At 40.7% G+C, this 27,240-nt stretch overlaps 2 protein-coding genes and 2 pseudogenes across 2 annotated transcripts; 2 read left to right on the forward strand and 2 right to left on the reverse strand.

Annotated features, from left to right (window-relative positions):
• Nucleotides 1-1,118: 1,118 nt before the first annotated feature.
• Nucleotides 1,119-7,853, reverse strand: LOC137955011 (xyloglucan 6-xylosyltransferase 2-like; annotated as a pseudogene).
• Nucleotides 7,854-15,373: 7,520 nt separating this feature from the next.
• Nucleotides 15,374-17,139, reverse strand: LOC137955012 (vacuolar-sorting receptor 3-like; annotated as a pseudogene).
• Nucleotides 17,140-19,786: 2,647 nt separating this feature from the next.
• LOC137955567 (subtilisin-like protease SBT1.4) lies at nt 19,787-22,526 on the forward strand. Its single transcript, XM_068802566.1, has one exon. The coding sequence runs from the start codon at nt 19,840-19,842 to the stop codon at nt 22,159-22,161; it is 2,322 nt and encodes a 773-aa protein (XP_068658667.1). The 5' UTR covers nt 19,787-19,839; the 3' UTR covers nt 22,162-22,526.
• Nucleotides 22,527-23,764: 1,238 nt separating this feature from the next.
• LOC137956541 (N-terminal acetyltransferase A complex catalytic subunit NAA10-like) lies at nt 23,765-24,792 on the forward strand. Its single transcript, XM_068804080.1, has one exon. The coding sequence runs from the start codon at nt 23,863-23,865 to the stop codon at nt 24,418-24,420; it is 558 nt and encodes a 185-aa protein (XP_068660181.1). The 5' UTR covers nt 23,765-23,862; the 3' UTR covers nt 24,421-24,792.
• Nucleotides 24,793-27,240: the final 2,448 nt, after the last annotated feature.

The following is a 27,240-nucleotide window of genomic DNA, read 5'->3' on the forward strand; positions in this document are numbered from 1 at the left end:
CGTTTGGGCTTGATCTTATCTTCCAACAGTAGTAAATTCAAGAGAAAATGCAAGTGCAATCTTTTTGAGAAGTGGTAAAGAGGTTGAGATTCCGGTAAAGGCAGCCCCTGCTTTGTCGGAGCAAGAAAAGGAGAAAAACGTCATTGCTGACAGGAACATTCCCAATGATGACGACGTACCTAAGCGTATGTTTTCACCTCTTTCCGATTATAAACCAGTTCCTCCTTTTCCTCAGGCTTTGGCAGATTCTAGAAAAGATGAGCAAAATAAAGATTTATATGAGACTTTTCATAGATGTTACTGACAACAGCCCTCATAGGCTCCCAACAATTTGGCAGAAACACCCAAAGAATTAAAGCATGAACCTCATCATCAAATTTAATTTGAATGGAGGTCAATTGATTGACAATCATGCTAAACTCTTTCAAATACGATGCCACTAATTTTTTTTGGTCATCTTTAAATTGAAGAGGTTTTTCATGAGATGTATATTATTATTTGTGAAAGGCTTCTCATACATGTCGAACAAAATCTTCATCATCCCCGTTGTGGTTTTCTCCAACACCACATTGTGACAACGTTCTTCGACAATGTTAACCAGACTACTCCCAACACCTATCTATCAAGGAGATTCTACCCATCATCTTTCATACCTTCTGGTTTCATATCCCAAAGTGGTTCAATCAGCTTTTTATTGCACTAGTAATCTTCGATCTGCATTCTCTAGAACGCAAAATCCATACCATCGAACTTGTTGATTTCAAGTGTCAATCCTTCTCCACTAGCCATTGCTCTCAATCACAAACCAAAGCTCTAATACCACTTGTTAGGAATTGGACGTTTTAATTCCAAACTAAAGAGATAAATAATAACAATTGCAGATGAAAGCAAAAGCAAACACAGAAAAACACAACAAGATTTATACAGGTTCGCCTCAAGGTGAGACTACGTCCTGTCTTCCGTTGCTTTTGTCTTACCTCTCTTGGGCTGCAACTACAACTCATTCTCGGTGATGATAAAACCCTAACAACAGGGCTCCCAAATTTAAAGAAAAAATTAGGGCAACCGCAATACAAGAGTAAAATTCTCAAACTGCCTTTAAAATAGTAGTTAATATATCATGGACCAAGCAGAGGCTCTACCCCACACCCCTGGGAGGGGGGCGGGAGTGACCTTATCGTGGAGGTCAATCCGCATATTGACTCAGTGTAGGGGGAGCATTGGAGTATGGCTGATTGATTGTTGGCATCCAATATAGGGCGATCCTTAGGAAGCTGGTGAGAAGCTTATCGGCTTCATTTTTTATCTTCCCAATGGGTCCCATGGGTGCCCTAACATTGAGGATATCAAGCTCTAATGCTCTCAGTAAGAAGCTGCCAATGCTGAGGTCGATCCAATTTTTAATATCAAAACCATCTCGTTCCATCCATGAATTACTAGGTTGCAGTCTTTGTATCAGCTCTGAAACCATGCAGTGAACATGGCATCACTTTCCATCCACCATAGGAACTCAACTTCTAGATAGGACAACAAAAGCTTCTGGAACATCTTGGCATCAAGGAGGGCCATGTTGCATAAGGCCTTGATCACGTAAAGACAGTGGTAATCAGTCTTGTTTTTAATAGATTTGAGGAGGTAATGATCCTCGATGGGGTTCTCACATTCATTGGGAGATGAAGCAGTGACTAGGAGAACACGAGCATTGCAAGGGGTAATGAAATTGGAAAAGTCCAGGTTCTATCACAGCGACCGAGCCCAGTACTCATCCCAATCAGAGATTGTTACAATGTAGGATCCACCATGGTGCTCGAGCTAGTGGGACCCACCATGAGGACGTGGGACACCAAGAAGAGTCCTCACCCAAGCTAGCACAAGTTAAGGAGTTAAGAAGCACATGCTGAATTGAGTTAGAAGACTTGAAGATCAAGTGGGACCCACAAATATCTAACGAGCTAGCAACCTTATCAAGATAAGCTGGAAGATCATGAGGGACCCACAAAGATAAGGCCATGAGCTGGCCTCCTCCCTTATATTCAAGTGATTGAACCAATATCTCTAGTTCAACTCATATTAGTCTTCTAGTAGATTGGTTTGAATAGACTTATCTTAGAGAGTTAGAGTTAGAATGTAATTAGAAGATTGAAAGGCTAATTGTATAAGGACTCTATCTCTTCCTCTACTGTAAATAGAGGTGTTTTAATTTGGAATTAATCAATTTACACATCTCCTTCATGAGTTAATCTCTCTCTCTCTCTTTGCTTGGCACCACCTCTCTTTTCTCTTTTCTTTTTTCTTCTCTCTACCCGAGAGTTCTTCTTCCCTTTTCTTCTTTTTCTTTCTTCTTTCTCTTGCTCAGAATTATGGAAAAGGGATCCTAAATTCAACATGGTATCAGAGCATCAAATTTAGGATCCCTCATCAAAGGAATGCTCTAAAGAAGTGATGATCAACACCACTCAAAGAAAGCTCTTTTGTGAAGGAAGATCACAAGACGTGAGATAAGTGCTTAATTTTTTTTGTTCATGTTACTAGTTTCCGAATTTAGAAGATGATTTAATGATGAGTATGTAAATTCTTTCATCTTATTATATTATGGATATGCATGCCTCTCTGTCTAGAAGAAGCTATCAAAATAGTTTTGTCGGTTTGGAAATTTTGTTAACCGAGACCAGTCCATGATCAAATTATTGAATTTTTTTTCGTGGGAACAAGAGTCCCCTGATATAGAAGATTGTTATTGAGTCTCTTATGAATGGTATTAGAGAAAAAAATCAGAATGATAATTTAGCACCAATGCTAAAATTCCCCATACATTGAGTTGTTTGAGGAATACTACTTAGTGTAATTATTAGCATTTTTTGAAGAAGGGTCTATCATGGCTGAAGACAATATGAATATCAAAAGTGATATAGTGAAAATTACCACCATACCCTTACATGGGGTATCAAATTTTATGCGTTGGTCAACATCGGTTCGGAGGTTTCTTATAAAAAAAGACCTACTTAGTCACCTCACCACCTGAGGACCACCTATTGATGAAGATGATATTTTTTATAACAAATGTTTGAAAAATGGTACTTTGGTGATTAGTTGGCTAATAAATAGCATGAAAGAACATGTCTCCAACAATGTCATTCATCTCAACACTGCTAGACAAATTTGGGAGACATGTGCTAAACTGTACTCTTGCCCAGATACTCTACATAGACCATATGACATTCTCCAAAGAATGTTGAATACTAAACAAGGAGAAAATATCCATGAGTACTTGGCCTGCTTTAGAGGCTTTCTTCAAGAGTGGAAGTTAGTTCAGCCTTCAACCACAGATATTTCTATCCAAGACAACCAAAAAGAAGCCTTAATTACTGCTATTTGCCTTGCAAATATTAAACCCCATCTTGAGATTGCCAAGAGTCAACTATTGAGTGCTTCTGTTGTCCCCAAGTTTGATGATGTATGTGCAACACTACTTCGTATTCTAGATACTTCTTCCTCCACTATTGAAGTATCATCCGCTATGTATTCTGATCATAGAGGATCATCATCTGACCGTGGTCGAGCCCGAGGCAGAGGTTATAGAGGAGGCAAAGGAAGAGGTGGAAGGACTGGTGCTAGCAGAGCAGATGGGAAAGAGTGTACTCATTGTAAAAGATTTGGCCACACTATAGATCGATGCTAATACAAGGATTCCAAGGCATGCAGTTACTGTGGACAATATGGCCATTATAAAGAGATATGCTATAAAGACAATGGACAGTTAGAATTGACAAGGGCTAATCAAGCCTTTGTAAGTGATACAAAAGAAGAACAGCCCACAAAATCAGCAGCACTGAAAAATTAAACTGATGAAGAATATGAGCTATTTCAAAAGATGAAGACAATGTTGGGTTCTTCTCCTAGTTCCTCCGCAACTACTACTGCCACTACCACTTCAGGTATGTTATCTGCCTCATCTTCATCCTGGATAATTGACTCAGGAGCCTCTGAGCATCTTACAGGTAACAAAAATTTATTACTTTCTCTATATCCGAGTCTTTCACACAAGTTTGTTACCATAGTTTATGGTTCTCAAACCAAAGTCCAAGGGAAAGGTTCCACTTCTGTCACACCATCACTTCCACTCACTGATATTCTTTGTGTTCCTACTTTCCATTTGAATCTATTATCTGTTAGTCAGCTGACAAAATATTTTAATTGCTCTGTTACCTTCTCACCCACTTCATGTGTGTTTCAAGATCTTATAACGAAGCAGGTGATTGGTGGAGGCCATGAACAAGGGGGGCTTTACTACTTGGACGTACCAAAAATGAATATGGTTTCCACTACTGAAAATGAGACACGATTATGGCATAATCAGTTGGGACATCCATCTGCACAGTCTCTTCATTATATGTTTCCTTCTCTTAAAGTAAGGTCAGAATTTCATTGTGACGTTTTTCAATTGAGTAAACATCAAAGCAGTATACTCTCCTCGTCCAGAAGTCAAAAGTGTTACTCCATTTTCTTGAATTCATGCTGATGTTTCAGGGCCCTTGAGTGTCTCCAACATTTCTCAAGCAAAATATTTTATTACATTTATTGATGATTTCACTCGCACAACTTGGTTGTTTATATTTAAGGAGTGTTATGAGATACCATTTATTTTTAAGCCATTTCAGGCTATGGTACTTACACAATTTGGTCAGAAAATAAAAATTCTCTAGTTTGATAATGCATAAGAGTATGTTTCCAAAGATCTTGATTCTTTTTGTCGAGAAAATGGCATTATCCATCAAACATCATGCATCTACACTCATCAACAAAATGGTGTAGCCGAACTGGAAAATTGTCATATTCTTGAGGTAGTTCAAGTTTTATTATATGCCATGAAAAGTTCCATAATTTTATTGGCCTCATGCAGTCCTTATGGCTTGTTTTCTTATAAATCGTCTACCATCTTCCGTTCTTGGTAATAAATCACCTTACTCTAGATTATGACCAAATGATGATCCATTTTCACTACCTTTGAAAGTCTTCGGATGTCAATGTTTTGTTCATAATTCATTTCCTAGACATAGCAAACTTGATCCTAAATCTATTAAGTGTATCTTCTTGGGATACTCTCGCACACAAACGGGTTATGTTTTTTATAGTCCTACTCATCAACGTTTATTTGTGTCCTGCGATGTAACATTTTTTGAAAACTCCTTATTTTATTCTGATAGTGCTCCTCCTGGTCTGTCCTCAGTATCAGGTTCTCCTCGACCGATTGTGCCTCATAATACAGAGATTATTCAACCCCCAAAGCAAGTGGCCGACACCACACCTGCCAAGTTAACATATCCAACAAAGGTAAGTCCTTCATCACTGGTTATTTTTGGCCCTCAATATGATACTCGTCCTATTGCTATAAGGAAAGAACCTAGATCATGCACTAGACCTTCTACTTTTCATCCCATTTCAAATTTTGTGTCTCATCATCGCCTCTCACCTTTATGTTGTCAGTTTCTTTCTTTTATTTCCTTCATATCTTTTCCACAATCCTATCAGGAGGCTCTACAACATCAAGGGTGGAAGGCAGCAATGGATGAAGAAATGAAGGCACTTAATGACAATCATACATGGTCACCGGTTCCTCTTCCAATAGAAAAAAATCCCATTGGTTGCCAATGGGTTTATATTGTCAAACATAATCTAGATGGGTCAATTGTACGACTGAAGGCTCGACTGTTTGCCAAAGGTTATACTCAGTGTTATGGAATTAATTATGAAGAAACCGTCTCTCCACTGGTAAAAATGAACTCAGTACGTATATTATTATCTCTGGCAGGCAATTCATCATGGCTGATATACCACCTTGATGTGAAAAATGCATTTCTTAATGGTGATATTAAAGAAGAAATTTATATGCAACAACCACCTGGGTATGTGGTTGAGGGGGAGTCAGTATGCCTCCTAAAAAAAATTATATGGTCTAAACCAGTCCCCTCGGGTATGGTTTGAGAAATTTAGTCAAGTCCTCATATAGGCCGACTTTTATAGATGCTCTAGAGATTACTCAGTATTTATTGAAAATACATAGAGAGGTAAAGTGATTCTGGCTGTATATGTTGAAGATATTATTTTAACTGGTAGTGATTCCGAGGGCATCCAGACAACAAAGGAAAAAATATGTGCTAAATTCAAGATGAAGGATCTTGGACTACTCAAATATTTTTTGGGTATTGAAGTATTACAATCCAGACATGGGATTGTGCTATCCCAAAGGAAGTATGCCCTGGATCTACTAGAGGAGACATTTATGATGGGATGCAAACCAGCAGACACTCCTATGGAGTCAAATACAAAATTATGTGGAAGCACTGAAGAAGATGTAGATATTGGGAAATATCAAAGACTAGTGGGAAGACTTATTTACCTATGTGTAACAAAGCCGGATATTTCATATGCAGTAAGTGTAGTAAGTCAATACATGCACAAGCCACAATTTAGTCATTGGCAAGCACTTGAAAGGATACTACGATATCTGAAAGGAGCTCCAGGAATAGGGCTTCTCCATAAAAACCATGGTCACTTCAACATCGAAGGATTCTTAGATGCTGACTGGGTTGGATCCCCGGATGACAGAAAATCTACTTCGGGATTTTGTACGATGGTTGCAAGGAATTTGGTTACATGGAAAAGCAAGAAGCAAAATGTAGTAGCACGGTCTAGTACAAAAGTGGAATACAGAGCCATGGCACATACTGTTAGTAAACTCTTATGGATAAGATCTTTTCTCACTAAATTTGGATTCAACAAAGAAACTCCAATAGATCTATACTATGATAATCAAGCAGCAATACACATTATATCGAATCCAGTCTTCCATGAAAGAACAAAACATATTGAAGTGGATTGCCATTTTATACAAGAAAAGTTCCAAACAGGTTTCTTATCTCTAAAGCATATATCATCACAAAGTCAAGTTGCAGATATTCTCACCAAGTCGATCACTCACAAGATTATGTCTACCATATGCAGCAAGTTGGGCATTTATAATGTCTTCTCACCGGGGAGTGTTACAATGTGGGACCCACCATGGTGCTCGAGCTGGTGTGACCCACCATGAGGACGTGGGACACCAAGAAGAGTCCTCACCCAAGCCAGCACTAGTTAAGCAGTTAAGAAGCACAATATTAATTGAGTTAGAAGACTTGAAGATCAAGTGAGACCCACAAATATCTCACGAGCTGGCAACCTTATCACGATAAATTGGAAGAACATGAGGGACCCACAAAGATAAGGGCACCAGTTGGCCTCCTCCCTTATATTCACGTGATTGAAGAAAGAGTTCTAGTTCAACTCATATTAGTCTTCTAGTAGATTGGTTTGAATAGACTTATCTTAGAGAGTTAGAGTTGGAATGTAATTAGGAGATTGAAAGGCTAATTGTATAAGGACTCTATCTCTTCCTCTACTATAAATAGAGGTGTTGTAATTCGGAATTAATCAAGTTACACATCTCCTTCTTGAGTTAATTTCTCTCTCTCTCTTTGCTTGGCGCCACTTCTCTTTTCTCTTTTCTTTTTTTCTTCTCTCTACCCCAAAGCTCTTCTTCCCTTTTCTTATTTTTCTTTCTTCTTTCTCTTGATCGGAATTATAGAAAAGGGATCCTAAGTTCAACAGAGATCTTGGGTCCTTGGGTGTAGTGTTCATTGGGATTCCGCTTCTCTGTATCATCTTCCTCTACATCTTCAATAATGTGTGTCAAGGTGATGGAAGGGAAAATAGTGGCGAATCTCATTGAAATCTTGTTTCAGGGTCCCTAACTTTCCAACGCTGATTGTGCCACACATAACCAAAATGATCAAGAAAAAGCAAAGAAGAGTCATCTTAAAAGGGTGCAATCCTCTTTGGATCTGCCACACCCTTCGAACTCCCAGGCACCAATCTAACATTTTCTGCATCGATCCAAATAGAAAGAAGCAACAACAGCTAGAAGAGAAAGATCAATCTTCCTCTTCTCCTTCTACTACATACAAAGGGCTCAACTTTTCCTTTGACTGAACTCAAGGGATCTACCAGAACTAGCATACCACAACAGAGGTACCCCCCAGCATTGAATTATATTTTATTAACTGATAAAAGTGAACCAGAGAGTTATAAAGAAGTCATGCAAGTTGATGAATCAACCAAGTGGGAGTTGGCCATGCTGGATGAGATGGATTCACTGTTATTCAATCAGACATGGAAGTTGACCGAGTTACCAAAAGGGAAGAAGGTTTTGCATAATAAATGGGTGTACCGAATAAAAGATAAACATGATAGCAGCAAGTGGTACAAGGCAAGATTGGTGGTAAATGGCTTTCAACAAGAAAAGGCATTCGCTACACTGAGATTTTCTCTCCAGTTGTGAAGTTGACTACTATTAGAATAGTGCTTGGACTAGTGGCAAATGAAGACTTGCACTTGGAGCAATTGGATGTAAAGACAACCTTTCTTTATGGTGATTTAGAAGAATAAATTTACATGATGGATTTTGAATTTATGGAAGAGAGAAATACTTCATTGACTTATGTAATCAAAGAACATAAACGTCTATTTATAATAGAGGAAGGTAGTATAGTCCAATTACTATTAAACTACCTTTGTCCCAATTACACCCAAACTCTAACACTTAAAGATAAGTCCTAGCATAATTAAATAACCCAATATAAACAGAAGACTAATATAACTAAAACACCTTTAAATTAAAACTCTTCTGTGAGACCTCCTTCCATAATAATTGTGACTCAGTAAGACTTCTTCTTGTGTAAGACTTATTATTTTGTAAGTCTCATAGTGCCACCTCACGTGATCATGGTGGGTACATATCTTATGGGTTTGGGTCCATCTTCCAACACACTTGGATATGTGGGCCTTCCTTGCTCTTATGGGCTTGGGCCCATCTTCCAATGCACTTGGATATGTGAGCCTTCCTTGGTCGTGTGGGCTTAGGCCCATCTTCCAACACTCCCCCTCAAGTTGGGGGTGAGAGACCATCATGAACTCCTAGCTTGCTGCAAATGATGTATAGGATCTTCTCATATAAAATAGCAGTCCTCCATATCTTCCAACACTCCCCCTTGATGTTGGTGCTCTCTTGCATGAAGCCCAACTGGCATACGATAAGTGAGAGTAAAATCACTCCAAGTCATATGACATCTCTCCATACTCCAGTCATAACCCATTGTGGATGTAGGGCACACTCCTATCATTCTCAGGTAGTGGTACTCCTATCTTTCGCAGGTAGTGAGTCTATACGTAGTGCTCAGAAGTGTAGTAAAAACTCCTCCATCACTGTGTCCCTCCACATGACAATGGTAGGTGCAATAAATTCCAATTAAAGGGGTAACATATATGTAGTAATAAGCTCCTCCATCATGGTGTCCCAACCCGGGCACCGACTCTCACTGGTAGAAATGGGTGATAAATGCCTATCATTCACAAGACGGCGACGTGATACATGAAAAAGGCATGTCATTCACAAGACGGCGATAAAAGACCCATGGGTATATATAAGTCTTAATGGACTTAAAACACTCAACCATGATGGACTTAAACTCCCAACCGAAGCAACACATAAAAGGTTATCCCAAAGATGTATGTGAGAGTCAAATAAAGGATGGTAGTAGTAAGGTTGTCAAATAACCAATAGGTAATGACTAAACAAGAAGATAAGATGTTGAGGCCACCACACATATCTTATGGGCTTGGGCTCATCTTCCAACAATGCAGCCAAAGGGTTTCAAAGCACATGGAAAGGAGAAAATGGTGTGCAAACTTCAAAAGAGCATGTATGGTCTTAAATAGGCTCCAAGACAACGGTATAAGAAGTTTGATACTTTTATGAGTAGTAATTGTTTCTTGAGGTGTCAGACAGATCATTGCTATTATGTGAAGAAGTTTGATGACTCCTACATCATTCTATTACTATATGTTAATGACATGTTGATAGCAGGTGATTGCAAACAGGAAATAGATAGGTTGAAAAGGGAGTTGTCCAAGAAGTTTGCAATGAAGGATTTGGGTGTTACAAAACAAATCTTTTGGATGAGGATTACTAGGGATACTAATCTCTTGAAACTGTCACAAGAAGAATATGTGAAGAAGGTGTTGAACTGATTCAACATGAATGATGCAAAACTAGTGAGTACTCCTTTGGCTAGGGCTATCTAAGGAACACTCACCTTCTATAGAGCAAGAGTGAGCCCACATGGCCAATGTGGATTATACTTCTGCTATTGGCAATCTCATGTATGTTATGGTGTGCACTAGATCTGACATAGCTCATGCAGTGGGAGTTGTGAGTAGATATATGAGTAATCATGGTAAACAATATTAGGAAGCAGTGAAGTGGATTCTTAGGTATTTGAGAGGGATTGTAGACTCAGCCTTATGTTTCATAAAGTCAGACTTGGGATTACTGGGTTATGTAGATGCTGACTTGGCTGGAGACATTGATGGCAGAAAGAGTACCACTAGATATGTATACACATTGGGTGGTAAAACAATTAGTTGGGACTCTAAGTTGCAAAAGATAGTTGTTCTTTCCACTACTGAAGCAAAATATGTCACCGTGACCGAAGCCAGCAAAGAGATGGTATAGTTTCAGTCTTTTTTAGAAGAATTAGGTCTCAAGCATGGGAAGAATGTGTTATATTGTGACTGTCAGAGTGCTATTCATTTTGCAAAGAACATCGTTTATCATGCCATAACAAAAGCACATACAGGTGTGTTATCACTTCATTAGATCGGCTCTTGAAGATGGAGTAATATGTTACGGTCCCTAGTCATGGATCTAGTAACACAGCGTGGAATTTGAGACTCCAGCACTGGAAGTGAGTTGCTGGCCTTGGTAAGGAAGGTGAAAAATCCTTTCTTTGTGCTGATGTCGGATTGGAGGAAAGAAGCTCTCTTTATGAGGTTGATATGTTGTCTTAGGGTAAGGGCAGATAGCCCTTATTGCTGCTGATCGGATAGGAGAAGAAAACCTCTTATTTTGATTATGGAAAAGAAGGTTTGGGACCCCTCTTGGTTGCTACTCGTGATAGGGCTGGAAAACTCCTATCTTGTATAACTTTAGGATCACGTATTAGAGGATCCTTACCTTCTTCTTGCTGATCTTAAAGCTTCCACACCTTGCGCCAATGTTGCTCATGATATGAGGATGGAAAAACCTCACTTCTTGCTCAGTAAGGAGGGTAAGATCCCTCTCTAGCTGTTGTTGATGAAAAAGAGGCTGAAGCCTCTCTTTGAACTCAAAAAAGGGACAGAACTCTCCTTCCCTTCCTCGGTATAGATCAATGGAAAAACAAATTGCTGAGATATTTATATCGGGCCAGTCCTTGTATAAGATCCATGCGGTTGCTTTCCTAATAGGTTCGACCCTTTTAGTGCACTGGTTTCAACATGGTATCAGAGCGGGTCGGTCGTGTTTTCTCTGTTCGGTCGAGAAGAGGAAGACGGAAGCTCGGCTCCAACGTGGGAAGAAGACACTATTGGAAATTTTGATTTTTCTAACTTAGGAAATGGACTTAATAAAACGGCGGTACAGCGCCTGTTCCAACCCAACTTGGCCTGGGTTAAGTCAAGCCATCTTGGACCGGGCCGAGTTCACCCAGTGACGGGTCAGCACTTACTCTTGTTCTGCTAAATTAACTCGGGTCAACTCGGACTAAGTCAACCCGGCCTGGGTCAAACTGAAAAAAAAATACGTGTTTGTGTCCCGAGTTCTATGCCAATTCCTCCCACAACTCGGCTATATTGGTCTATTATTTGACTTTGTCCAACTCGGTTCTATCTCCAGCTGAATTATTATCTTGGCTTTTTACTTGGATTTGGTGCAACTTCCTTATTTACTGATGGACTCATTGCCAATTATTTCATGTGTCCTTATTATTCTTAAGGACCTCTATTACTTACCGATTATCCGCTACTATACAACTGCACATATGGAGCATGTTATCTGGGCATTGACCCATTTCCGCTGCTACTATTGTGTCTCTTTGATTGAGACATTATTTCTGAAGAAAAACTCCTCGGTTGCTTGCCTTGGGTTCATTATTTGCTGATTGTTTTTGACATTGGTTCTTTTGATGCAAAATTTGAATTTCTTAGAAAAATAAATCACATGGTGGCCTTAGCATCGTATTTTCTTTACCCATTACCCGTTACCCTTTGCCAGTCTTTCTCCTACCTTCCTTTATTTGACTCTCACTTACCCTTACTAGCCAACCCTTTTTAAAGCATTGCTTTGGTTGTCCCTTTTATTCATATGGGTGTTTTAAGTCCATTGAGACTTTTTATAGGTACCCGTGGGTCTTTTATCGCCGTCTTGTGAATGACAAACCACTTTAGTGATTATCGTCACTATATTCGTTCGAAATCCTTCGAGTTTGGTTTTGACTTGTGTTTTATCACCCATTTTTACCTTTTGAGAGTTTGTGTCCAGTTTCGTACTTCTCTTGGGACACGAGGAGATTATTATTATATTTATGTTATTTGGTTCAAGTTGGGATCACTGTCATTACCTCCCAGCTTGAGGGGGTGCTGGAATATGTGATGTAATTAGGGTGACACTGATGTAATTAGTTTATATTTTCTATCTTTTCTTCATTCTTATTAGGGTGAAGGGTATACTTGTAATATTGGTATTTTTTATATCTATAAATATACCTTCTGGGAAAAGGTTTGGATAGTGTCCATAACCTCTAGTTTTCTCCCAATGGTGTCTCTCTTATTTTTTCCATGACCTAAATCGAGTCCTAAAAATCAACATGGTATCAGAGCAGGTCGGTCTTGTGTTCGAATCCCGCTGCCCTCAATATCTGTGTTGACAAATTTGACCCCCCGTGTTATGGGGGGTGCCCCGTGTTGTGGGCGTCGCATGTGCGGGGGAGTGTTGGAATTGGCTCGTTGCCTGTCTTTAATATTCATGTTGCGCCTTCTCTAACAGGTCGATCTTTTAGAGCAAATGGTTTCAATATGGTATCTGAACAGGTTGGTCCTGAGTTCGAATCCCGCTCCTGCCGCGTTTCCACGGTTGTCCCCGTGCGCATTCTACGTTCCCCAAATTTCCATGGGTTTCCCCGTGCAGAGGAGTGTTGAGATATTTATATCAGGCTAGTCCTTGTATAAGATTCGTACGGTTTCTTTCCTAATAGGTTCGAGCCTTTTAGCGCACTGGATTCAACACAAATCAAGAATGAAAGAGAGATATGCAGATTCTAAGGAAATCTAGACCTAGAGATCATCAAGGGAGACCTCCAAACCCTAGAGCTCGTCAAAGAGAGCTCCAAGCCTGTTTAACCTAAAAATCAATGCTTGCCTTTTCTCTATTTATTTACCCTTTAAATAAGTATTTTAAGGCTAAAAATGACAATTCTGCCCCTACGTCCATACTCCTTACATACTTATTGAAAAATTATACTTAAAGCAATAAAAAATATGAAATATAAAACTAATGAACTCGGTGAGTTATTGCCTCCTCCTTTGAGTGACTCGGTGTGCTATTGAGTCCACAACATATTAGCACTTGAGAAGATTCAAGGGAGTCAGAATCCAGCTATATGTTCACAATGACTGTTATGATTGAGAAACTGAAGTTGTGTGCAACTTCAGTTGGACTTCTCGCTGAGGATTGAAAAGTTATTGGCACTGCAAATGAGATATTAATGATGGATTAGTCTCCGAGTGGGAGATTATTAGGTTGTGGAGCCTAATTAACGCCCTAAGTTGGGTCGGTACACAGATCCATGATATATATATTGTTGTTTCATTGAGGATAATTTCAGAATTTTACTCTTGTAAAGCAGTTTCCCTAATTTTCTCTTTAGAATTGGGGGACGCCACTATTAGGGTTTTATCATTCATCTGAGGAGCTTCAGTTACGGACGAGAGAGGATAGAGAAAAACAACAAATGTAAGTGTGTGTGATCTCTCTTGTAAACTATTTCATCTTCATATTGGATTACTGCAGCAGCAGAAGACAAGACATAGTCTCATCTTGAGGCAAACTTGTATAAATCTTGATTCCTAAAAAAGGCAACGTCATGAGGTATGGAAACATAGTTTTTCCTTTCTTTCGCGATTATTACTATTGTTCTCGTTAGTTTGGAATTAAGGCGTCTAATTCCTAATGAGGGCAACGTCATGAGGTATGAAAACATGGAGGGAGAGCGGAAAACATGGGAGGTGGAGGAAGTGTTTATTGGGGATGCCAACATCTTCCCCACTACACAACCCAATGGTGTCGTTCAAGCCATAGCTTACTGCATTGCATTGTGCCCATTTTTCAACTTATGTAATATGAAGTGGGTCCAAGGTCCATCCAAAAATAACTAGCCAATTTAGAAAAAAAATTATAATTAATAAATTCAAAATTTTTGTATTCACTAATCTATGTAGGATTATTCCTTAATACTCCCCTCACGGCTCGGATACCACGTGAATTTGAGTCTAATGCCCATAAAAAAGAATAGCTAACTTAGAAAGTCTCTTTTCCAACTAATAAACTCAAGATCGTTATACTCACTAATCTATGTGGGCCTATTCCTTACATGTAACATTTAACTGAAATGTAATTTTAATTGCAGTTAAATAGATAAGAAAAAATTTAATTTAAATTTTTTAAAAAAATTATATTATTTTCTGGTAAAACACTAATAAGATTTTATATTGAAGGTCTCTTAAAAATATATATTTTAAAAAATATTTCTAACCTTTTTTTGAAATAAAAATTTTCAACGAGGGGTTAATGTTTGTTATGGTCCCGGATCTGACACATGGATTCGTAGAGAGGAAGAAGAGAAAGACGAAAATCAAGCCAAAGGGAAGCTTGAAAACCCGAGGTTTGTTAAGGAGAACGCACACCCCTGAGCTCGTCGAGGAGAACTCAAAATCTTGTTTACTCTAAATCAATGCTTCTCTTTCTCATTACTCTTACCCCTTAAATAGGGTTCACCCTTACAAGGTTTAAGATAAAATATTACAAAAATACCCCTATAAAAAAAATTCCAAAAATGCCTTTGTGGCCTATTACTTCTTAAACTGAAATAAAATAAAATAAATTAAAGAAAAACAATTAAAATAATAAAGTTATTGCGTGCATAACGTTACACCCCCTGGAAGAAAGAGTTTGTCCTCAAGCTCAAAGGTAGGGTCTGCTTGCCCGTGCCGACGTCTCCATTCGTTCTCAAGTATCAACCGTGGTATCTGTGTCAGCCCTCTGGACTACAAAAGTAGAGCATCCAACTAGAGAAGCAAATTTTTTTTTTTTGACACTGCCAGCTTCACTTGCTGTAGCATACCCCAATACGGATAAGCAACCAAACAACAAGTTGAACGATCACCTGCGCCAAACTGGTAACTTCTACTTCGACATTAAAAGCCTTTGTGGGATCTGCCCTAGCAGTTGCCTCATTGGCAAAATATAGCATGTCCCTGATAACCTCAGTCTTTGGACCCAGTCCATGTTCAGCAAATTTCCCAGCATACTCGACGAAATGGTCGTAAGCACTGAGCATGATATCAAGATATCATCGTGGTCTACTACTTTGTCAAGATCCACCAATTCAAGGTTGCACCTTTGGTGAAACTTCTCGTCCATATCAAGAACATATGCAACACCCCCACTCATCCCCGAATCCTGCTTGACCTCAGCCTCCTGACAAGTTGAGAAGGAATGTCCATCTTGAGTAGCATGCCAACAACCTCCATTGTTTAGCTTGCATCGTCCAGGCCCACTTGCTTCACAATGGCTATAACCATCCCCTTTGAACTGCACTCCTTCTACCAAGGGACACTCATAGACTCTTCCATGGAATGTGTCCTTGCAAGTTGTTATATTCACAATTTTATCTCGCCAACAACCACCATTGTTGCTCAAGCATTCATTTGTCTCAATATCATCACTCAAACAAACAACAAGTTCAGTAGTTTCCTCAAAACTAGCACAAATAGCCTTCAATACAACACCTTTCTCTAACTTCCCTCGATACTGCCGATTATTAACAACAAGTGTAGGCAGTATGGTAACATCTCCCCTGGATCCCTTACCAACTTGAGCATCTTGCTCTTTTTCAGCACAGGATTGTCAGCATTAGCATTTGGGTCGCCCATGCACTTCTCAATTGTCTTATTGTCAAGTCCAAGAGATTTGATAATTGCATCTGCATATTCCTTGTTGTACTTTTTTTCCTTCATAGGGCACCTTATTTGAAAGCCTGTCACATAATCCCACCATACCCAAGGTCTTTTGGACTCATTTGCAACCTTAAAAACACATAACTGTCTCAAGTTCTCAATAACCACATCTTTCCCTTCATATCCTTGACTAAAATCTTGTTCAGGATCAGGTGCACAATATCTCCCATGATTAATACACTGAGATTTGCATTGCTTGCTAATTGTGAATGCCTATGGACAATACCAAGTTATGTAGTGAGGTGTGAACTGGTTGTATCCGCCTTGTTCAAGTAATTGTGTTGCCCCCTTGAAATCCTTCACAAATTGCATCAGCACGCTTAGGCCACACTCATCATTGCTATTGGTCCACAACTCATACTCCACCCGATCATCTGGGTGGGGCACTGCTTCTCTCTAGTCAAGGTTCACATTAACCATTTACCCACTGGCAATAGCCTTCTTTAACTTCTAACCAAAGTTTCTATCAATAAGGGCAGAAGAGATGGTTATATTCTGAATATATTTGGTAGATGTTTCATCCTCTCGAGGTGAATCCATGGTTATTAGTGGTTCTTCGGTGTCATCCGCAACAAGGACAGCTGAGGCTCCAGCATTCTGGGCATTCCACACATTTAAAGCAAAAGAACAATCTCCACAATCGACCAAAACGAACGTCGGCAGGGCCATGATCCTCGACTTAAATGAAATCCCGACATCATCAAAGCCTTTACACCCCTTCTGATTATTTTTCGGGTAGACCACAGAATGATCGGCTTGTGTCATCTGACCGATCTTTTCAGCCCGAGTCATTCTTCTGATAAGATCTTTAACTCTGGTATTTAATGGCAGATTGGCGTCTTTATACATCATATAACCTTGTTCATCATCTCTGAATGCTCTCCACAAACCCCACAACACTGTTCTCCAGAACAAGAGACTGTAATTCTCCATTTTTGAAATAGACACACTATTGGTGTGTGCATCCACAACTTTATAATTCATCTGAGAAATTTGATATAAATCCTCCTCAAGGAAAATTTCAGTACACTGTTGTCAATTTGATTGCCCAAAAGAATTTTATCTCCATTTTTTTCAGAACCAGGAAAGGACAAATTTGACTCACTATCCCGTGAATCTCCTATCATCGCAGGGCCCTTATAACTACCTGTTATGATAGCATATATACCACTCAACACATTTCTCAAGTTCACTTCAGGAGACCTCTTAAATTGTTGAGTAGAAATATGAGAATTCTCGTTTGACTTGTTTCCTCCATAAAAAAAATCTTGTTGAAATCATTGCGCTAAAAGACTCGAACCTGTTAGGAAAGCACAATAGGTAAATCCACAAGGACTGGCCTGGTCTATATAAATATCTCAACACTCCCCCGTACGGGACAACCCGTGAAATTCAAATTCGGGGCCCGTATAAAGCACGGGGAATATGTCATGGAAAGCGGTGGGAGCGGGATTCGAACACGGGACCAACCTGCTCTAATACCATGTAAAATTTAGGATCTCATGCAAAGAACTTTAAATCAACGAGGAAGAAGAAGAAGAAGGAGAAGAAGAGAGTTTGGATTAAGGGAAAAGAGGTTTGCATCAAAGTGAAATGATGGCTGGATGAATTTGTGGAAAGAGAGGAGAGTGCTTCAATGCTCTACCTCTTAGCCAATGCCTTTATTTATAGTCTTTACAATGCCCTTAGGGCTACAACTTGTTGAAATAAAAGACATAAAAAGAACACATATTTACACCTCTATGCCATCTTTAAGTGAAGTATCAAAATTCACACATGTGCAACTCCTTTGACATGTGCGTTTCTTGCCTTGAGCTTGTGGGTTTGAACCCATCTTCCAACAGAGCTAAATTCAATGGCAATTGATACGTGAACTCTTGCTTGAAAGGCAGTGGCTTTGAGGCTCAAGAACCCTTTCCTCCAGAGGCAATCCACACAAAAGGAGGGTAATCTTCTTCATAATGAATATCATCAGTCGGTTTATCAAGGTTAAACAACGAAGAATATGAAATACGTCCATCATCCAAGCGTGCAACAGAAATTGGAAGAGGTTCACTACTGTTGTTCTCAACAGTAGAAATAAAACAACATCCAAAAAAAAATTTCTATCACTCCCGACATCCACAAAAAAATTCCATCTCGGAATTCATACACACAAACAAGAATTTCGTCAAAATGGTTTTGTTTCTCTGCTTCTTGGAACATAAAACCACCAGGCCAAAAATTCGAGCAGTGTCACTGCTACTCCGCCCCTTGGAGCCCCTTCACCCCTTTGGGGCTTCTCCGCTTGTTGATTTTCTAAGAGGGAGGTGTCTCAAAGTTGTTTGTGTCGCCCGTGGAAGACGTGTGTCCTCCCATGAGAAGGGGGTTGTGGAATACCCCTCGGATTTTCAAAAATCAGGGTTCCCACCGTCTGATTGTTGAAGGTTTGAGTTCGAATTCGATTTTGAGGTCTCACCCTCATCCACAGCGACTTCGGCTAGTGAACAGTAGGACAACGATTTCCCTGCTCGGGAAATTTTTAATTTATCTAGCCCATGGCCTGTCTTCCCGTCCGAGACAGCGTCTTCTGCCTTTTCTTTTGTGAATTTTTCGTGCTCAGAGGATTTAGGTCGTATGACCTTCTTTTTTGCAGCATTGAGATACCTCTTCGTTGCAGAAATTTCTCGTCTACGCATTCCCTCACATATTTCTTCCAATAAATCAAGTATGGCAATATATTTTTCTTGGAACGAAGAATCGCCCATTGTGTTCTCACTCTGATACCAGTTGTTATAGTCCCGGATCTGATACATGGATTCGTAGGGAGGAAGAAGAGAAAGACGAAAATCAAGCCCAAGGGAAGCTTGAAAATCCTAGGTTCGTTAAGGAGAACGCACACCCCTGAGCTCGTTGAGAAGAACTCAAAAACCCTGGTTACTCTAAATCAATGTTTCTCTTTCTCATTACTTTTACCCCTTAAATAGGGTTCACCCTAACAATGTTTAAGATGAAATATTACAAAAATATTCCTATAAATAAAATATTCTAAAAATACCCCTGTCATTTTACTTCTTTAACTGAAATAAAAAAAAAATAAATTATAAAATAATTAAAGTAATAATATTATTAAGTGAATAATAGGATTTTTATGATTTCAATTCGATGAGTAAATAATGGCGACGCTTACGACTGTTCGGACCTACTCGCGTGCAGTCTCTCTCTGTCAGGAGACAAGCTAATTTTACGGTGCAACGTACCTGGTCATGCTGGCATCGTGGGGATGGACCTTTGTAATTGAGATTAGAAAAAAGCGTGGTTGAGAAGCTGATCCGTGTCTCACGTGGGATCGTTCTTAGTGATTGGTACGACTAATGGACAAGAATCGATCGGCCTTGCGTGTACATTATGGAGATAATTCTGTAGCAACATGATCAACGATTGGCTACAAAAATTGCCCTTCTTGGTCGCTTTTCAACGAAATAATTGTTTGAATCTGGTTTACGAAAGTAATTTCCACCAAAACCTAATGGCAAATATTTGATATCGTTTGTCAATGAAAAAAACACTAAAAATATCTCATCGCCCGTCTTTTTATCCGGAGGCTGCGGAATCTTCAGTCTCGGACCTCACGCACGGCGCTCGAACTCACCCATGGCGATGGCGAATCTCTGGCCCTCCTTCCTTCTCCTTTTCGTATTATTCACTTCCTCCCGCACTCTCTCCGATCGCGATCAGACGACCTACATAGTTCACGTGGCCAAATCCCTGAAACCTGATAACATCCTTTCCCACCATCACTGGTACTCCGCCGCGGTCGAGTCTCTCCCTCAATCGCAGCAACCCGCCCAAATCCTTTACACGTACGACCATGCTGTGCAAGGTTTCGCCGTCCGTCTCGCCCCTTTTCAGGCCGTCGCACTCAGATCTCTCCCCGGCGTTCTAAACGTCGTTCCTGAGCGAATCCACCATGTCCATACCACGCGCACCCCACACTTCCTGGGCCTACAGGACGGCTTTGGACTCTGGCCAAACTCTGACTACGCCGATGATGTTATCGTCGGCATGTTGGATACCGGAATTTGGCCGGAGCTCCGGAGCTTTTCCGATGAAGGACTTTCGGAGGTTCCGTCCGGATGGAAAGGCACCTGCGAGGATACCAAGGATTTTCCGGCGTCTTTGTGCAATAAGAAATTGATCGGCGCCAGGTCTTTCTACAAAGGGTACGAAGCCTACAGGCGCAGACCTATCGACGAGTCCTCAGAGTCGAAATCTCCCAGGGATACCGAAGGGCACGGGACTCACACTGCCTCCACGGCGGCGGGGTCATTAGTTCACGATGCAGGATTCTTTCAGTACGCTAAAGGAGAAGCTCGGGGGATGGCGACCAAAGCCCGAATCGCGGCTTACAAAATCTGTTGGAAGGTGGGCTGCTTCGATTCGGATATTCTCGCCGCCATGGATCAGGCCGTGGCCGACAGGGTCCATGTCATTTCACTCTCCGTCGGGAGCGGCGGATACGCCCCACGCTACGTCGATGATTCGATCGCCATCGGAGCGTTCGGGGCCATGCAAAACGGGGTAGTGGTCTCCTGCTCGGCGGGTAACTCGGGGCCTGGACCCTATACTGCAGTTAACATTGCTCCATGGATCCTGACAGTGGGGGCCTCAACAATTGACAGAGAATTCCCAGCCGATGTCGTTATTGGAGATGGAAACGTCTATAGCGGTGTGTCTCTTTATTCGGGAGATAGGCTCGACTCGTCTAACAACTATTCAGTCGTCTACGGCGGTGACTGTGGGAGCAGCTACTGCTATACTGGTCGCCTCAACCCTTCCAAGGTTGCCGGAAAAATAGTTGTTTGTGTGCGTGGTGGAAACGCTAGGGTAGAGAAGGGGAGTGCGGTCAAGATGGCCGGTGGCGTCGGTATGATCCTCGCAAACACAGCAGAGAGTGGCGAGGAGCTTATCGCCGATTCCCACCTCATCCCTGCTACTATGGTCGGTGAGGCTGCAGGCAGCAAGATCCTCTCATATGTAAGATCCGATCCTTCACCAGTTGCTACAATCCTCTTCAGGGGAACCGTGATTGGACCTAGTCCGGCGGCGCCTAAGGTCGCGGCCTTCTCCAGCCGAGGGCCCAACTATCGGTCCCCGGAGATCCTGAAGCCGGATGTGATCGCCCCCGGTGTTAACATCTTGGCCGGATGGACGGGAGCTTCGGCTCCAACTGACCTGGACATCGACCTGAGGCGGGTGGAATTTAACATCATCTCTGGGACATCCATGTCCTGCCCCCACGTCAGCGGCTTAGCAGCTTTGCTTAGGAAGGCTTTCCCGAAATGGAGTCCCGCTGCCATCAAATCCGCCCTCATGACCACGGCATACAACACAGATAACTCAGGCAAGGTCATCATGGATCTCGCCACCGGTGGCGAGTCTACACCCTTCGTGCGCGGGGCCGGGCACGTTGACCCGAACAGAGCCCTCGATCCGGGTCTGGTGTACGACATCCTGGAAACAGACTACATCGGATTCCTCTGCGCAAGTGGGTACAGCAAATGGGACATAGCCGTGTTTGTGAAGGACCCGACAGGCGTGGATTGCTCGGAGTTCGCGACCTTGGGCACTCCCGGAAATCTTAACTACCCCTCCTTCGCGGTGGTGTTCGAGCCAGGACGGGAAATAGTAAATTACAAGCGGGTGGTGACGAACGTGGGCGGGTCTGCAGACGCTGTTTATGATGTGAAGGTGGAGGGGCCATCCTTCGTGGAAATCAAAGTCTCGCCCAGCAAGCTCGTCTTCAGCGAGGAGAAGAAGAGCTTGAGTTACGTTGTCACTTTCTTGTCTCTGAGCGATCAGGAGCCGGGGCTGGCCAGTGCGACGTTCGGTTCCATCACTTGGAGCGACGGCCACCACGTCGTCCGAAGCCCCGTTGCCTTCCAATGGCGCGGTGGATGGGCGGCCTCGATCTGAGAAATTTAGATCTGGTTGTCAGGCCGTGGATGCCGTGGTAATTTGGAGGCACATATGGGATTGGTCGATCTCGAAAGAATTGTTTTCACTACATATTTTATTCCAAATAGGAGGCTGGTGGGTATGTTTCGAATTTCATAACTTTTGAGATGGTCAAATTTCAATCTTTGAAAAGTCCGTTGTACATTACTAAAATATGTTCACTTCCTGTATTTTTTTTATTTTTTTTTGCTTATTTCTCTGATCTATGACCCAAGCCTTGTCATGTGTCTACGTGCTTCATTACAATTGGGCCTCTTGGTGACTTTGATTGGAATTTTGTATCATTAAAATAGTTACAAATAGTTTTCATAAGTTGCCCAGAATTTCTTAATTTAAATTTAATTGGTGCCATTATTAGAAATTGTTTAGAAAATTCAATTTTGCTTAATTGCTATTAGTATAATTTCGAAAGAAATAATTGAAAATCATATTTTGAGCATACAAGTTACAAGGTCAACTAAGGTTAAATTCTATATCATAGAAACATTTTGCTTAAATTATTTAATCTATAACTTATTTTGAGCTATGAGATCGGCTATTAGAGGTAGTAGAAACAAAAAAATTTAATCATAGCCAAATATGATATCATCCACATAGACTTGGACAATTTGATCGTGAGTCATGGTGAATAGGCTCGGCTCAGCTCGAGCTCGAGTTCGAAATATTTAAATCAAACTCAGCTCGAACATAGGCAAGTTCAGGTTCAGGTTTGGCTATGTTTCCCCTAGCAAGAGGAGGGGGTCTAGCGGTGTCGGCGAGGAGTTGTCGTTGGAGCTAACAGCTATGACGGAGGCGGCAACGACAAAAGAAACGACAAAGGCAGACGAGAAGAGGAAGAATTCCTCCCCCCACTCTCAGCTCCTGTCTGCCGATCCCGATTCCCAAACCCTCGTTAAGTTAACGAGTTGGTTCGTGAGCTTTCGAACCGAACCATGGTTCGGTCGAGCTCGACACAGACAAACCTTATTTGGATTTGGATAAATCGAATCGAACTGAGTCGGAATTGAGCCAAGCTCGAACCGCTCACGAACTGGCTCGATTAGATGCCACCCCTAACTTAGGGCAGTGCCCGCTATTTTCTACACGATCTAAGTGACGTTCGTTCTGAGATCAACATTGTTAATACTTTGTTGCTACTAGACTTCTCTCCATAGCAGTTTTAGGTGGGGTTAGTGCACTTTGAAAGTGAATTATTTAATGTAAGTGAAAGTTGTGAATTACTTTTTTGTATTAGTGTGTGTAATAGAAAATATTGTAAACAATAATTTTTTGTGTTAGTATATAGTAAAAATTACCATGGAAAGTGCAAAAGAAATTTATTAATAAAATAATTTAATAAATTTATTTTCTAGTGAAAGTGATTTTTGACTTTGACTTTGAGGACTAATTTTTTGTGTTAGTATATAGTAAAAATTAGAGTGGAAAGTATATAAGAGATTTATTAATAAAATAATTTAATAAATTTATTTTCTAGTGAAAGTGATTTGACTTTGACTTTGATGAGTAACCGGGCCTTATTCTTCTGGTTAATCACATTTTCGATTTTGTTCCATACTTCCGTTCGCCTGTGGGGAAGCACGCACGATAGACGGGAAGCCAGAGCAAGGCCTCTTTGTTGTCGAGTAGCGTCGAGGCAACGCCGAGGAAAGGGCAACAAAGATGGTTTGTATTCGTCAGGCAACCATCGACGATCTATTGGCGATGCAAGCTTGCAACCTCCTCTGCTTGCCGGAGAACTACCAGATGAAGTACTACTTCTACCACATCCTCTCTTGGCCGCAGCTCCTCTACGTCGCCGAGGACTATGGTGGCCGCATCGTCGGATATGTCCTCGCTAAGATGGAGGAGGAGAGCTCTGAGTGCCATGGCCACATCACCTCCCTCGCCGTCCTTCGCACCCACCGCAAGCTTGGTCTTGCCACCAAGCTCATGACCGCCGCACAGAACGCCATGGAACAGGTCTTCGGAGCCGAGTATGTGTCTCTCCACGTACGCCGGAGCAATCGTGCCGCCTTCAATCTTTATACGGTGACGTTAGGCTACAAGATACATGACGTGGAGGCAAAGTATTATGCAGATGGGGAGGATGCCTATGACATGAGGAAGCAGCTTAAGGGCAAGCATCATCATCATCACGGTCATGCTCACCATCATGGGGCTTGTTGTTCAAGTCATGAGGGAAAGGGGGTAGAGGCGAAAGCTGGGTCTGCCGAATGAGTTAGAGGTGGAGGTAATGTGGTGGTCTCCAGTTCGATAGATTATTGTCCGTAAATGTCCAACTATTCGACTTTACCTGTGCTTGTACGTTTTATTATAGTTCCACCAAATTACTGTTCGATAACTGTGTTGTGGTGATAGTGGGAAGTGTTTTTGTTTCATAATTAAGGATTCTTATCTGTGGAGGTGACTCTCTGATCTCTAAGTTTTTCTGCCTCTCCTTTTGTAGCACTGAATTTTGTAGATTATTGAGTTTGTATTACTTGTGCTTTTACCTGTTGAATCTCTACAATGCAGCCGTCATATGCAAAATCTGTCAGTTGCTATTAAGGAATTGGTGCCTTGAGATGTTCCCAGAAGTTGATATGGCAATCATGATGAATTTGTACTGACTAAATTTGTACTTCCAATGTTTGGGATATGAACCTGTCACATCGTCTAGACTCTTAATAGTGAGTGTTGAGAGTGGCATTTGGAGGCTTAGAGATTGATGAATAAACTCCATTCATCAATTTGTGAGCATTATAATCACTATAGCATGACTTGGGCCTTTGGCTCAGTGTCAAATTGGCGGATTTCAAGTGTGAGGTATCGAGTGCAAGTTTCACCAGGGGTAAGGGGTCTGTGCTCGTGTATAAGCAACATTGGAAACAAAAATTCATAATTTCTTTAGCCTTGTCCAGCAAGTAGAGGTAAGCAACATGAATTATTTCCCTTCGTCCATTCCATCATTTTATTATTCCATTCTTTGATTGCCTTCTAGTTTTTTCTCACCATTGGAGTCCTTGATATTTTCTGTTATGCTCTTCTTCTTGCCAGTCCATCAAAACAGTTGATGAGCATTTCTTCCTAGAGCAGTATTAGGTTGACTCTCACATGTCCAAACCATCTGAGCTGACACATCCACTTTCTTCTTGTCTCTTTATGCTCTCTAATATGTTCACTTCTAATATTGTGCTTTTTTTTGGATTGTTATTCATCCATTGCAAGCAATCTTATTTGTGCTGCAGTCAACTTTAGAAGACGTCACTTTTCCATTGCCCCACATGCTGCTTCGTAAGCCATGCTGGGTCCAATCTATTTCGTATACAAATCTTTGCTTTCACCATATGTATGGTAGACCTAGACTTAGTATTATGGGTTTTAGTCTTTGAGTCAATCTTCCAGTACTTATTCTATGAGATTTTTTGTATCTCTATTTTCTTTTGAATGATAGAATTTTTTTGGCTTTATTCTGTTAGCAAATTCTTCGATGCAGTTATATCAATTAAGAAACCAGAAGGTTCACTTTGCATGGACATTGAGAAAAGTGAACACTTGTGTGATAGTTTCTTCACTGCTTTGTGAGAATTGACTAGGTCTCCTCTAAGGGATTTCAGAAGTTACGAATCAATTAAGATAAATACTTATTTTATCTGCATGTTTTGACATGATAGACTAAGTTGTACTTTTTTCTTTTCCCAACAATCTGCTGAAAATTAAAAAAGAAGCCAGTCAAGTCCTCATTCACTCCTTTATCAAGATGTTATGATATTCAGTTTTTTTGGCTGTCCTGTTTCTCTTGGTCAGCTCTAGCAAGATATTTGTCATGCTGATTAAATGCCAGAGATTTGAAATAAGCCAAATGGGATAGTCAAATAGTTGACCTCGTTATTCTTATGGTTAGATCAACATCGCATTTGTAGCTCATTGTTTGCACGCTAATTTAGATTCATTTTGGGATTTTGAAGCTGTTTTGTTTGTTGATAATGTTGTCAGCTCATATAGCCTTCTGGGAGAAGTGACACTTAAGGAGAGTGTTATAGTGATTCTTTTGTTTGAGCTTCTTTTATTGGCATCAGCAGTAGACGTTTCCAAGTTAAGAATGGCTTCTCAACCTAATTGTCTACTTAGGATTAATAGGGAGCTGAATAACTTTTTTTCTATTTGGACTAGCAATGATGGACATCTGTAGCAAAGCAGTTGATGAAGCACTCCTAATAAATATAGTATCTGATTCTCTAACAAGTCCAAACTATCTTATCTGACGCTTCCATCTTCTTCTTGTCTATTCTGCTTTTGTGAAGTGTATTGTGCTTTTTATTTGGTTTTTCATCCATCACAACATTATTATTTGTGCTAAACTCAACTTTGGAAAATATTCCTTTTCATTACCCAGCTATCACTCCATAACCATGCTTGGTCCATGTCCAATCTCTTTCATGTAAATCTTTGCTTGCAACTTATTAAGGCGCATGTAGACACAGTACTTTGGTTTCTAGTCTCCACATCAACCTAGTTCAGGGGCATTTTGGTCATTTCCTCATCTCATACGGGATCTATCTCATTACAGCAAGCTATAATACTTGTCATGACTTTATGTTTATTCAAGTTTCACTTAATTCTGATATCTATTCATAGAGTTATGAGGATTTTTGTATTAATAATTGTCTTTTTATGTAAAATCCACTTAAGTGAATGATTAAAAGGGGAGCGCTTGATCTCTTTGAGCTCTAACCCATTTTGACTCTTCTCCTCTCTATTTTCTCCCTTTTCCTCTTCTATTCTTTCCAATTTTACAAATTTACATGGTATTAGAGTGATAAAAGTCGGTTCACAGAGGTTCTTTTACTAGTTTCTTGGATTCTCTTTGCAGTTTTTCCTCCCTACAGAGAAGGCTTCAATCAGTTTCTGTATTGATAGGGTACAAGTCAGTTATTTTTTACTTTCTTTTCCTGCCATAACCAATTTGGCTGATGGTCTCTACTGCTAGTTGAGCATTATCATGCTTTATTGCCCATAGAAGGGTTCTCAATTGGATCTCTACCACATTGATGCCTG

The sequence above is a fragment of the Aristolochia californica genome, unplaced genomic scaffold (assembly GCF_029961685.1).
Source record: "Aristolochia californica isolate CCGP_79_NKW_82.1479 unplaced genomic scaffold, dmAriCali1.0.hap1 SCAF_2, whole genome shotgun sequence".
NCBI lineage: Eukaryota > Viridiplantae > Streptophyta > Magnoliopsida > Piperales > Aristolochiaceae > Aristolochia > Aristolochia californica.